Consider the following 13288-nt stretch of genomic DNA (forward strand, 5'->3'; position numbering starts at 1 on the left):
GCAAGACAACCATTATAATATTCTATTATAGAAGTTAATAAATCTATTTACATAGATAATGTTTTGATTTATAATTTGAATTACATATGCTAAAAAATTAATTCCAATTATTATTTTTTTCTATTTTTACTTTTACAATCAATTTTTTTTTAAGAAAAAAAGACAGCTTGGACAGTTTAAACTACCAAAACCGCAGTTGTGCAACAATTAGTTTTATTTCAGAGTTATACTACTCGTCGGTTGGTTTTTGGATCAAGATCATGCAAACTAAAAACTGAATTCTGAATTTTTAATATGCACTAAATCAACTAAACCAACTAATGATCACCCTTCCAAATAAAACAAAACAACTAAAATATACTGCTTACAAAATAAGCTATCTATGAAAGATGATATACGAAAAAGGGATGTTGAGTTTTTAACTCGAAGTCATTAAAATGGGCAGAAGGTCATTCTCATTTAGAATGAGGAAGAAGCCAACAATAATAATTGAACAATAAACAGAGAAAAAGCTACAATACAAACATGTCTATACTAACACTTACTTGCCTTTGCTATCAACTAATTATTTTTTTTTTTTTAAAAATACCACAGAACTATACTCTATATTTATATGTATACACAGCTTCTAGTTAGTTATAGTAGGCTTCTTGTTAATTTAGAATAATTTATAATGTCAAAATTAGTGTTCAAACAATATATTTTCAAAGGTTATAAAAAAAATCATACACAGGTACATACTGTTTATATTTTAATTTTAGTTTAGTAAAATATTCAAAATTTTCTAAAAAAAAATTAGGGAAATACTTGTTATAATAAATCATTATCAAAAAATTGAGTTGTATTTTCTGTTAAAAATAAAAAAGAGGTGGCTCCTAAGGAAAAAAATTTGTTGTCCCTAATTTTTTGAGCCTTCGTATCTTACTAATTATTTTAATTCATATCCTACTAATTATTTTAAAACACCTTATTTACAATATGGAATAGAAAAGAAATTGGCCAGATTTTTTTTCGGCCCGTAACTAAAAACGTTCCAATATAAATATGTACTAACACAATTCAATAGAAACAAAAAGAAAAAAAAAACAAAAACAAAAAGATACAAGAGACACAGTAAGTAGGGCAGCCACGTTCACTCACTTCTTATTGATTAGAAAGCGTACACTCTTATATTATTATACCCAATCTAAACCGTTTGATATCTCAATGTTTTCTGATGAACTCTACGACCCCGGCGTAGAAGGCGTCGGTCTGGGCAGCCGTGGCGGGGTCATTATCGACGGCGATCTTGTTGAGGTAGAAGCTGTGACCCATCCCAACGCTCATCAGAATCTCAATGTCCTTGTTGGCCTTCTTCATAGCCTCATAGTACTCCCTCTCCGTGTCCAGGATCATATCCTTCTCCGCAAGGCATAGCAGCATCGGTGGCAGCTTCAGTTCCTCCAAAGGCGGCGCCGCCGCTCCCATCGGACACGTTATCGGGTGCTCCTTCGTGGATCCCACCGGCAGGGCCATTGCTATGAACTTGTCCACCATGTCCAACGTAAGGAACGGAGACTCAGGCTGCTCCATCTCCGACCGGCTCCGCTCAGGCCGGCAGAATCCTGGATGGACCGGGATCGCCCCAGCAAGCCGCAGCGGACTCAGATCCTCCTTTCCTGCTCGCGCCGCCACATGGTGGACTAAATTCCCACCGGAGCTGTCACCAATGAGAAAAACCCTGTTGAAATCGGCTCCGGAAAGCGAAGTCTCCGTGCAAGATTTTGCCTGAGAGCTGAGCCAGCAGAGGGCGGAGTATCCGTCGTCGACAGCCGCAGGAAGACGGTGTTCCGGAGCTCGACGGAGGAAGACAGAGACGACAATTGCCCTTGCTTGACGCGCGAACCGGGTGTAGATGGTGTAGTACATGAACCAATCGGCTTCACTGATGCAAAAGCCACCGCCATGGAAGTGAAGTAAGACAGGTAGTTTGGTAGCTTCCTCTTCAGGAGTCTTTTCCGGAAGATAGATTCTGACTCGTAGGCCGGATTTTGGGTAAGCGACGACGTCTCGAGTGGCGACTCCGTCGATGTATTGATCATGAGGCGGCACAGACTCGGCCATGAACTTGACCTGGGGTGGCCCTGTCCATGTACGGTCGACCGAGCCATCGTCGTAGAGTCTGAGCCAGCCGGAGACATCTTCGACTATCTTCTTCACTCGGACCATTATTATATATATGGTAGTATAGTAAGATGTTTTTGTTGTGATTAGGAGTAGTAGTGATGATGCTGGACTTGGATGGTTGGTTTGGTTTATGAAGAAGTTTAAGTACTGCTTTTATAGAAAAATGTGGTGAATTTTCAAATTTCACGCCACCTTCCCTTTAATTATTTGAAGTAATAATAGGATAGTAAAGCCAAATATAAATTTGGTAAAATAGGTGAGGGCAAAATCGTAAAAACAGATGAATTACAAGTCAAATTAACGTAGGGCAAGAAAAGAAAAACAAAAATTAACAATGTTATCAGAACGTAGTAAATAACAGCTTCGAACAAGAATCATTAGAAAGTTGATATAAATCAAAGAATGAAACCAATATAATTAAGAATCTCTTTTCATATTTTAAATATATTTCACAAACCAGTTACTTATTTAAATTTATTCTCTTATACATAAATAAGTAGAGGGGTCTAGTCCTCCTATATATAGCTTCATATAATTTTGAGACAGAATTTTTTTTATTTTATTTTAGGAAGCACTCACTTGCAATCAACAATAAAATTTATCAAAATAGAAACATAGAGAGAGCAATAAGAAATATCTGTAATACCCTATCTCTCAGCAAGTTATATTAAAATAAACACATATTTTTTAACTTTTATCCAATGTTAATTATTTGTACTAACAATTGTGACGAAAGAAAATGATTTTTTTTTAAAATAAGAAATATATACATGTTTAATATTAGAGTGTTATTATTTGATACTTTAATTAAGATGATTAATAATTGATTAATGACACTTCATTAATTAGCGATACTCTATAATATTATATTAAAATAGACAGAATCTCACGTTCAATTTGTAGTGTTAGGTAGCATTGGTCCCCTCGGCAATTATCTTAATATTAATATATATGTGTGTAATTTCCTGGTATTGATAGAGGATTAAAGAGAGAGAGAGAGAGAGTTGATTGCACTTGACTTGAATATGGAAAGTGTAGTGGAAAACACTTTATTTATATGGTGTGGAGTAGTTAACGCATAGACTTCAACTCATACGATTGTAGAGACTTGACATTTCTTTTTGACCAACACAATAATAAAATCTCCAACACAATTATATTCATTAAAGTTAATAAAATCTCCTTCACCTGATTCATGATTATCATCATTCTCTTGTATTGTCTTCTCCCACAAAGCAACTACTTTTTGCTTTGCATGCACAATAAGGCCAAGAATTGTGAATTATTTGCTCGCAACTTTACAAAATAAAACTCAAAAATTGTAATTTTTTTTCTCCTTTTCTTTTTCCCTTATTAAAAATATATTTGCAGTTTTGGAGTAACTGGGTAAAAATAATAATTGGAAAGTTGATTAATGCTGTAATTTTTAGTATGTAAAATAAGGTTCATCATAATTAAATTATATCTTAAGTTTTAGTTAAATTAATACTAAATATAGGACTCTTTTATGTTTGTTAAAATTTCATAACAAATTCTGATATTGCCATAATAAAATAGAGATAACATTTGTCTTAATTTTGGATAACTAAGATTTTTATAATGAGCACAAAATATCATTATTTAAAGTCCGGCCAGCTTGTAACAAAAGAACTTGAAAAAGTTACACAATAAGATAGGAAAACGTTTTTTAGGGTAATAAATTATGTATTAATTATTTTTTTTATTTTTACTTGATTAATTAAATTAAATTATAAAATTAGAGAATTTTAAGACTAAGTTTAAAACTACATCAAATATTATGTAATTTATTTAAACACAATTATTATATATTATAAATTGCAATCAAATTTTACAAATAAAAACACACGTAGAAAAGTTTTAAAAAAATTAAATTAAACTTACTAATTTTCTACAAGTGGCATTTATCATTATTTTAATTAATTACTTTTATTGGTTCAGAATGAACAAGATCGAGAATAGATTGCATAATTGTACTTTTTTTTAAGTAGTTACATGATTGTGTGAGTTTGAATTATTAAATAATAAGTGTACGTCTAATTAATCATTTTAGATAGTTTTTTTTGTGAAATATTATTCAACATACATTCACATTAGATATTTTGTTTAATACACTCATATGTGGTCGGAAAATAACTATTTTATAAAATAATAATTGTGCAAAATAATTGAAAAGAGAATTATTTTCGGAAATTTTAACTTTTCTAGACACTTCTAAGAGTTAATTGATTTTCAATTTGAATACAATAGCTTTAAAATATTAATTTGAAATGTTATAATTTAATTATAATGATTGTAAACTAAAATTTGGTATTTTCAAATATTTAATTAATTATTAGTTTCCAAATAATGAAATAGAATAAAATTAATAAAAAATTTATTTTAAATTTTAATTTTTTCGTCTTTTTGAAAATAAGTTGTTACTAATATTGGTCGTGAGTTTGTAATATATTATGTCAAATTACCTATTTTTTTGTAGTAAAAAAATCAAGTATTCTTATTGGTCCACCACCTAATGTTTTTTAATTTATAAAAACATATCTAAATTGTAAACCAATGACTCCCTTTTTTTTTCTTTCCAAATTTAGACAATATTAATATTTTTTTAGCCTAATTAACTAAAAAGAAAAATACAAGTAAAAAATAAATAAATGAGGAGCCTTTGCCCAGCCGCCAGTTGCATGTGTTGCTCGCACTAGTGGTAGGGTGGTTGCCACGAGTCATCACCAAACGACGTATGGTCAACAAAAAAAAATTAAAAACATAAAAAAAAAAACGTGATGCAGAAAAAAATCAGAATTCAAAACCAAAATATTAAAACTTGAGAGCAGTCACATGAAGCAAAATAAATTCTTGTCAAGAAAATAAAAAATATAATAAAGCAAAACAAATCCAACAAGTATGCTGAAAAACAAAAATAAATAATGAATTTCAATATCATTTGGTTAAAATTTGTGAGTAGTGCAACAATAATTATTATTATACCATGTCAATAAATTTGAATAAATATATAGCCATGACAAAACTATTTTAATCTATTAGATTATATTTCCATTAAAAGTTATAGAATGTAACAAAAAAAAGGTTTGTCTACATAGAAATTCTTTTAAAATTACTTAACGAAGTATTTCATGAAAATATCTACCTTTTAATTTAACATTCTTATTATGCCCTTAACTTCATTTATAATTTATTTATTTTTTGCATTATTAATAAATAGAATCTCTATCGTCAACTCATTAATCTTCAAATTTTATTTATATTCCTTGTTCATATATATAAGGATTGAAGATGGTCAATTGTGATCCATGTGAGTGTAGATTGGCACATTTATATTTCAAATAGGTAAGCAAAATTAATTAAATTAGCTATATGGACAAATGTGGTTAATTTAATTTTAAATTAGATATTTGTTAAGTTCTCCTTGTAATCTACTAGAGTATTATGTAAAAAAAACAGTAATAATAAAATTCATTAAAGTATTCATGAAATATTTAAAAAAGAAGAAGTAATTTTTACTTAAGATGGCCTATATTTTTATTTTTAAAATTTTCTTTACCATAACAAAAAGAGTTTTTAGGGGCGACGTATGTCGCTCCTAATAATGCCCAAAGTCGTCGTTGATTGTCATTAGGGTCGACATGTTGCATTTAACTAGCCGCCGCTAATAATTCGACGTTGTTACACCAAAATTTCTAGAATAAATAAGTAGCATTGAAATGTAGGCTCGTACAGTAAGCTCAGGATTAACAAGTGTTAGCATTATACTTGTACAACTTATCACGAAAAACCAAAGTCACGTCATCAACATTTGAGCATGAGTTGCAGGCTCGGAGGAAGCGGTTACCTTCAGCAAAATGAACTCGACAAATTCATCTGGCAAGGAGGTGATGACAACTGGAATGATGAGCTCGAATATACAAGTGATTTCGAAAGCGCGTTGATGCAGTGATCAAGCTCGAAGACGCGTTAAGCTTGTACATGGAGAAGCTGTTGGAAAATCCCTATTTCTTTGGAATTTGTTAAAACCGTGTATTGAATCCCTATTTTCGTGGGAACTTTATTTAAATAATACACTTTAATTTGTATTATTATTCAGATATTCATTTGAATTTTTTATTTGCATATATGTTGTAACTTCCCTAAATTTGTGGGAAGATATTCTTGTAATCATGTCTATAAATAGTCTGGATCTGGTCATTTGTATTCACACACAATTTGGTACGGAGAAACACTCTGTGAAAATTACTTTTTCTTGAAGCTTTAAGATATACTTTAATAAAAGTGACTCTGGACGTAGGCAGATTTTAACTGCTGAACCATGTAAAAATCTCTTTATTTTCTTTTCTTCTTGATTAATTGTTTAATTGCTCTACATAAGTAAGTTGACAAAAAAAAAAACAATGTCAATAGACACTAATGTAGATTATTAGCAGCAACAAAAAAGATCGCCCCTAATAATCAACATTAGCAACGACATTTTCGCCACTAATAAATGTATTGCCTAGATCAATTTCGCCCCTAATAATACAACATTAATGGCGACTTTTATATTATAAACAGCAACAAAAGTCACCCCTAATAGTTTTATATAATTAAAGAGATATATTTATTAAAATAAAATATAAATATTTTTAAATAATAATTATTAATTAAAAAAACAATAATATCAAAATTAAATATGCATAAAATAAAAATTTGTTCAGATTACACAATTAATACAATATTATCCCAATTAAATATGCATACAATAATATATTAATTAAAATTTATTGTTTAATACAATAATATATATATAATATCTCAACCATTGGCGTCGTCTGTAACGTCCCCTTCTGGTGCCTGCAGTGTCTACCAAGTCTGCGATGGCTATGGTGTGTGTGGAGGCATCAACCATGGAAATTGTGGAGGTAACAATGATCCTCTAGCTCCCTACATGTATGGATAATGATAGGGTGGAGGTTGAGATGACGGTCCACTCATATGAGGAGGTGGGGGTTGAGACGAAGGTCCACTCGTATGAGGAGGATACGCCTGACGGTACGGAGGCATCAGCCATTGATACACATATGGCTGGGCCGAAGGTTGAGACGACCACGATGGTGCAGACATGCTAGGATGGCCTGGTGAAGGTTGAGAAGCTGAACCTTGAGACGTGTGATGTGTCTAAGGTTCAGAAGACGAACCTACATAATTCTCATAAAACTGCTGACATGTATTATGCATCTCCACGTTTGTTGTCTGACGTTTTTCAGGTGGAAGCTGTTGATACATGTACTGAAACTGCTCATTCACGGTCTTCACCATATAAACCAATTCACATATATCCCCAGCCGACTAGTGAAGTGGTGCCTGAGACTGAGTGTTTTGAGAGGGATGGGTTGATGCTTTACCCTTTAACTTGTGGCCAACTGCTCGTTGCTGGCCCTGCCTTTCACCAATAACTTGATTTTGTATCTTCATTTGATCGACCGAGGAAGAATCATCAGTACTAAATTCAACTATATGCTGAGTCTCAGCTTCAAGAGTCTTGTTTTAAAAAAATATTAGAAACAAAAGAAAAGTATAATTATTTGAATTGATAATAAAGTTAAACTTACATAATCTCGTTCAGTATCCTCGTTGACAAAATTCTTGTTCTTTTTTGTCCAGTGATATTCATTCCATTCCTCAATGAGGTTCGGGTTCAACTAATAAAGAAAAATGAAAATGTTAGAGAACTTAAAAATTCATACAACTTAATTAAGTTGATATTTTAACTTACTTTTTCGTGCTTTGTTTGGCTGCTAATGATTTTGTGCCTTGTTTGGTCTCGGTTTATTTTGTTCTTCTCTGAGCGCATAATAAACTCTGGATTCGTGAAAAACTCACAAATTTGTTTCCACTCATCGGCGTTGACATCTTTGGGTGGATTCTTTAGGACCTCACCCCAATCATCTGGTCCTTTGTAAAACTTTCTGAAGTGGTTGTGTCGCTTAGCTTTCCTATCTCGATATCTCTGAGCCATCTCAGAATCGATACTGTCAATGAGGGTGGTATAATCTTTCCACCCATCTATTTGATAGATGTGCTACAATCAAGAGAAAACATGTAAATAATATTGGAATTATAATACAATTATTATTAAAGTAAATTCTAAATTGTTTACCCTTACTTTACTAATCACATTGTCCTTATACTGTTTTGGGACACTTAACCAATCCTTGTAATATCCTAGAACCACTGATGTGACTTGGGTGCCCAAAAGGCGGACAAATGCAACATGTTCCGTTCCCACCACCTTGTACATGATGGGGTCAACCACTATGGGGAGTGGATGTCCAGCTTCTTGCCTTCTGTCATCTAATTTTTTTCCTAGTGGCAGGCCCACAACCTTTTCTCTTTTGTGGAATTGATGTATTGTTTTAAATAAGAAAATCATGTAAATTAGTGTGTCGTATAATAAGGTCTGATTATACACTTGAAATCACTTACTCAATGGATGAAATCCCTATGTGGTGTGCCCTCTGATTAAGTTATCAGTTTCTATGTTCCACCCTGACACTTGTCTTATGTATCCCAAAATCGTTTATCTGACCTAGTGGTACCACAAATATTCATACCCTTTCTTTCAAGTAAATGGGACCATTACCGTTACTGGATCATGTAAACAGAGAAGTCGTTCTTTGAGCATCGCGCCTTACGATACCCTCTCCAGATCCCTTGTTCTCTATCCTATTAACAATAAATGATTTTTCTACCACCCGATCATACGCATAAATTTCCAATACAAATACAACCCTCCATCGCCATCCATCATAAGATTCAACTCCCAAACTCATCTTTCTTTTATTGTGACATCTGTCAGCACTATACCATCTGTAATCCTTGACAGCCTACTAAACCTCCAGGCTTCAGTCACAGTACTAATGCCCTAATCTAACTAGTGACCTTATCCACCTTCACAGTCTGACTGTGTCAAGATAATACCTTCCATTTTATATTTATCGGAATCCTCCTCGACTCATTGTAGCGATATTCTTAATCTGGGTTATAACCTCCCACCATATCAAAGCACCATCTCGTGGCATAAACTTGGTATAATCCATCCTATCGTAGCCCACCATCTTTGTAAAATCTAGGATGGAACTATCCATACTTATTCGCTGTTCAGTTCCGCTTTAACTGAGATTATGCCTCCCTTAAAACAAAAAGGGTGTTGCTTTAAGAAACTTTCTCACAATGGTTCCAACCGATTCCCTCACTTGAGGATGCACCACCAAATCCATTGGTGTAGGAATCACATGCTGGGCAACATTCTCTGACAGAATCTATTGCCTCAACTGCCCAGTCCCTCCTCCTATATCTGTAATTTAGCTTGCACCTCAGTTAACATTTACTCCCACTCCATGAGGACTAATATGAGGTTCCATTATAACATACTCTGCCTCCCTACTCCTGACACAAAGTCTAATTAATCGCCTCAGAGGCATTATTAGAGCATCTCCAATGGAGTGCCAAATTAGTGATGCATTACTAAAATATAGCTCACTTTACAAAAAACTTGCTTCAATGGTGTGCCAAATTTGGCACATGGTAAAAGTTGGGCTAAATTTGGCACACAATTTAGCATGGTGAATATTTTGCACCACCATAAATGCTACACTTTTTTATTTACTTTTATGTCATTTATATTATTTTAGTATTATTTTTATCTATTTGCATTAAATGCTATACTTCTTACCTTATTATTTTATTATTATCTTATACAATCAACAATAAAATATAAAGAAAAATGATTACTTTTTGTATATTTTCAATAAATATCAAATTAACATAAATGAAATATTAAATTTTGCAACATTTTTTACAATTGTGCATTGGAGCATAATGTTAAAAATTATGCTAAATATATAATATATTGGCTTTTTGTGCCAAATATAGCACACTATTTACATCTCCCATTGGAGATGGTCTTACCGATATTTCTACACTCAATGATTCCGGTTTTCAAACAATGACACCAACCTCTAGACCGTTCCATGATCAAATTCGAAAAATTAAAGCACAAACATGCAACAAAAATGTTAAAAAACATTTCAATAGCTTCCTTATGCAGTAACAGTGCTAACAAGCATGTCTTTTCCTTATTCACATACTAGTCAAGAGTCAGGCCCTATTAGTATAACTCATGCTCCATATCTCTAGCATGCAGATAAGGCATATCATTCAATTACGTAGTTAAACATATATTCAAAACATTAATTACCAAACCCTAACTCAAATGTTCAGTTAGTCTTCAGGAACCATAAGCCTTGGCAGCTCTGATACCAAGTTGTAACACCCTATTGATCTAGGGTCGTTACATTGTGTGTTGAAAATTGTGCTTAACTCGTTAAGCGAGTTGTTTAGACTCAAAATTATAATTTAAGTAACATAAAGGTCTGAGCTATAAATATTTTGGATAAAAAGGTTTAACTATTCATTTAGTCTATAAAAGAGTTTGCATGGGATCCCCAAAAGCTATTTAAAATCATAATTATAGTTGTAGTTTTACAAACAGTCGACTTAAGCGACAAAATTCAGAATTTCACATTGAGTCCCTCAGTAAATCTCGACCGTGGAGGCCGAGCAGGCCCAACATGTATGCACCGCTCCAAAGCCCTCCAACTCACGATTGATCATCATTCACCTTGTCTTTACCTGCACCACAGAGCACCCGTGAGCCAAGGCCCAGCAAGAAAACCCCAAATGGCATAACAAATATCCAAATAATCATAAGTAATAAACAACATGCTTCACAGATAATAAATGCATTCATTCCAAACATAAAAAGCATAAATAACTTCACATTAATTTTCCAACCAGTATAACGACTCATGCCTAGTAGACGCATATTGCACCCCTGTAATGGCCCTACCACTACGACGCATATCGCACCCATGTAATGGCTTCGCCACTACGGCCTACATTACGCATGTAGTGCCGAAAATGATCTCAAGGCCGATAACGACCTCCCGACCGATCATTAACAAGAAACAACCAATCATTACAAATGTTTATAATAATAGATGATGATATAGAGCAAACATTTGCTTTAAAAAAAATCACAACACGTCATACTCGTGTTTGATAATCAAGGGTCGATCGATCACGATCACCCAAATCCAATGATTTCAGAATCGCAGCTCACCCAAATCCATTCCAATACAAAGTAGTATCAGTGGCGAGTTGATATTGTTGCTGCTGATGATGGCATTATCAATGGCGACTTTACGTCGCCGCTAAAAACATTTTTTCTTGTAGTGCTTAACTTATTTTTTTTAATGATTTAGTGAAGAGGTGATCTCGATCTAGTTGTAGAAGAGAATGGAAATCTTTATTTACTTTCTTTATGGAATGAATAATTTTTTTTGGGACAAGATTAAATTTAGTAACTAAAAAAAATTATAAAAGATGAAGGAAAAAAAAGTTAGATGGAGTGATTGTCAATATTGTTGCTCGTCCCAGCAACACAGTCCACGTGTTTGCTTTTGATTGCATATCGCTCGATGCTCAGTGGTTGCTAGCATTTTTCAGTCTCGAATGGTTGCTAGCTAGGTGGTTGCACTAGTTACGGTAGCACAAATTATTCCATTTCTGTTCCCTTATTCCATATCTTGAAATATGATATGTTAACTAATTTTGTTTGGGAAATTTCACATTTTATGCTTAATATTGGGTGTTAATTAAAATATATGCTAGACATATTAAAGATTTCAAAATAATGCCACTTTTTGGCACTCTGCCAAAAATATCCCTATCTCTTCCCTCTTCTCTCTTCTCATTTCTCTCTTCCCTCTCTCTCACCTCACAGCACCACCAACACCACCATCACACTAAATTCTGCATTTCAAACAGATCTGGACATGGTTTTTGAGTTTTTTTATTTTGCGATTTTTTCAAATCTAAAACTCTGAAATCTGCAGAAAATCGACCTTACTCGATGGTGGTTCGATGGTGCTCGATGCCAGCTCGATGGGATCTTCAAAATCAAGATTTTCATGAAAAAAATGACTTTGCTCGATGGTGCTCGATGTCAGCTCGATGAACTCGATGCAATTCGTGCAAGAGACATAATTTTTCACTTGGGTGTCCATTTGAGGTGATTTTTGTTTTGATTTTCGGTATTTTTTCAAGATCTACACGTTTTACATGCTCATATTCACATTTGTGAAGTTTAAAACTTGAAAAAAATACCAAAACATGTCTTAAATATGAGATATGTTTGGATTTTTGTATTTTTTTTCAAGTGTTACACTTCACAAATGTGCATATGAGCATGTAAAACGTGTAGATCTTGAAAAAATACCAAAAAATTACCCTAAATGGACACTCGGTGAAAAATTATGTCTCTTGCAAGAATCGCTTTGAGTCCATCGAGCACCATCGAACCGTCATCGAACCACCATCGAGCAAAGTCATTTTTTTTCTTCATGAAAATCTTGATCTTGAAGGCTCTATCGAACTGGCATCGAGCATCATTGAATCACCATCGAGCAAGGTCAATTTTTCGCAGATTTCAGAGTTTTAGATCTGAAAAAAATCACAAAAAAAACTCAAAAATCATGCCCAGATTTGTTCGAAATGCAGTATTTAGTGTGGTGGTAGTGGTGTTGGTGGTGTCGTGAGGTGAGAAAGAGTAAACTGAAAGAGAGAGAGAGGGAAGAGAGAAGTGAGAAGAGATGGGAATATTTTTGGTAAAGTGCAAAAAATAACATTATTTTGAAATACTTATATGCCTAGCATATTTTTTAATTAGAACCTAATTTGATGCATATGAACTGAAATTTCCTTTTTGTTTACCGTGTGTGTGTGGGGATTTAAATCAATGGTAGTAGTGCTTTCGTATAAATATCTTTTGTGGAGCCATGTGTGTGTGTTTCACAAGAAATGTGAGGAAGCAATGATAATAATGAAAGTTAATGAGGGAAGCTGGTCGCTGCAATTAGTTAGAAACCGAATAAAATAATTTAAGAAAAGTTGGGGTAGGGAACCACATATATGTAAGATGTGAACACATTACATTATATATCCTTTAATCATTAACTAATGACTAAGCTTAATCTAATACTATTATTTAAAT

The 13288-nt window shown here is 33.3% G+C and overlaps 1 protein-coding gene across 1 annotated transcript; it reads right to left on the reverse strand.

The window, feature by feature from the left end:
- Positions 1 to 984: 984 nt before the first annotated feature.
- LOC133797971 (carboxylesterase 15-like) lies at positions 985 to 2297 on the reverse strand. The gene has a single exon (XM_062236120.1). It carries the CDS (start codon positions 2206 to 2208, stop codon positions 1204 to 1206), a length of 1005 nt encoding a protein of 334 aa, XP_062092104.1. The 5' UTR covers positions 2209 to 2297; the 3' UTR covers positions 985 to 1203.
- Positions 2298 to 13288: the final 10991 nt, after the last annotated feature.

The sequence above is a fragment of the Humulus lupulus genome, chromosome 8, assembly GCF_963169125.1.
Source record: "Humulus lupulus chromosome 8, drHumLupu1.1, whole genome shotgun sequence".
Classification (NCBI taxonomy): domain Eukaryota; kingdom Viridiplantae; phylum Streptophyta; class Magnoliopsida; order Rosales; family Cannabaceae; genus Humulus; species Humulus lupulus.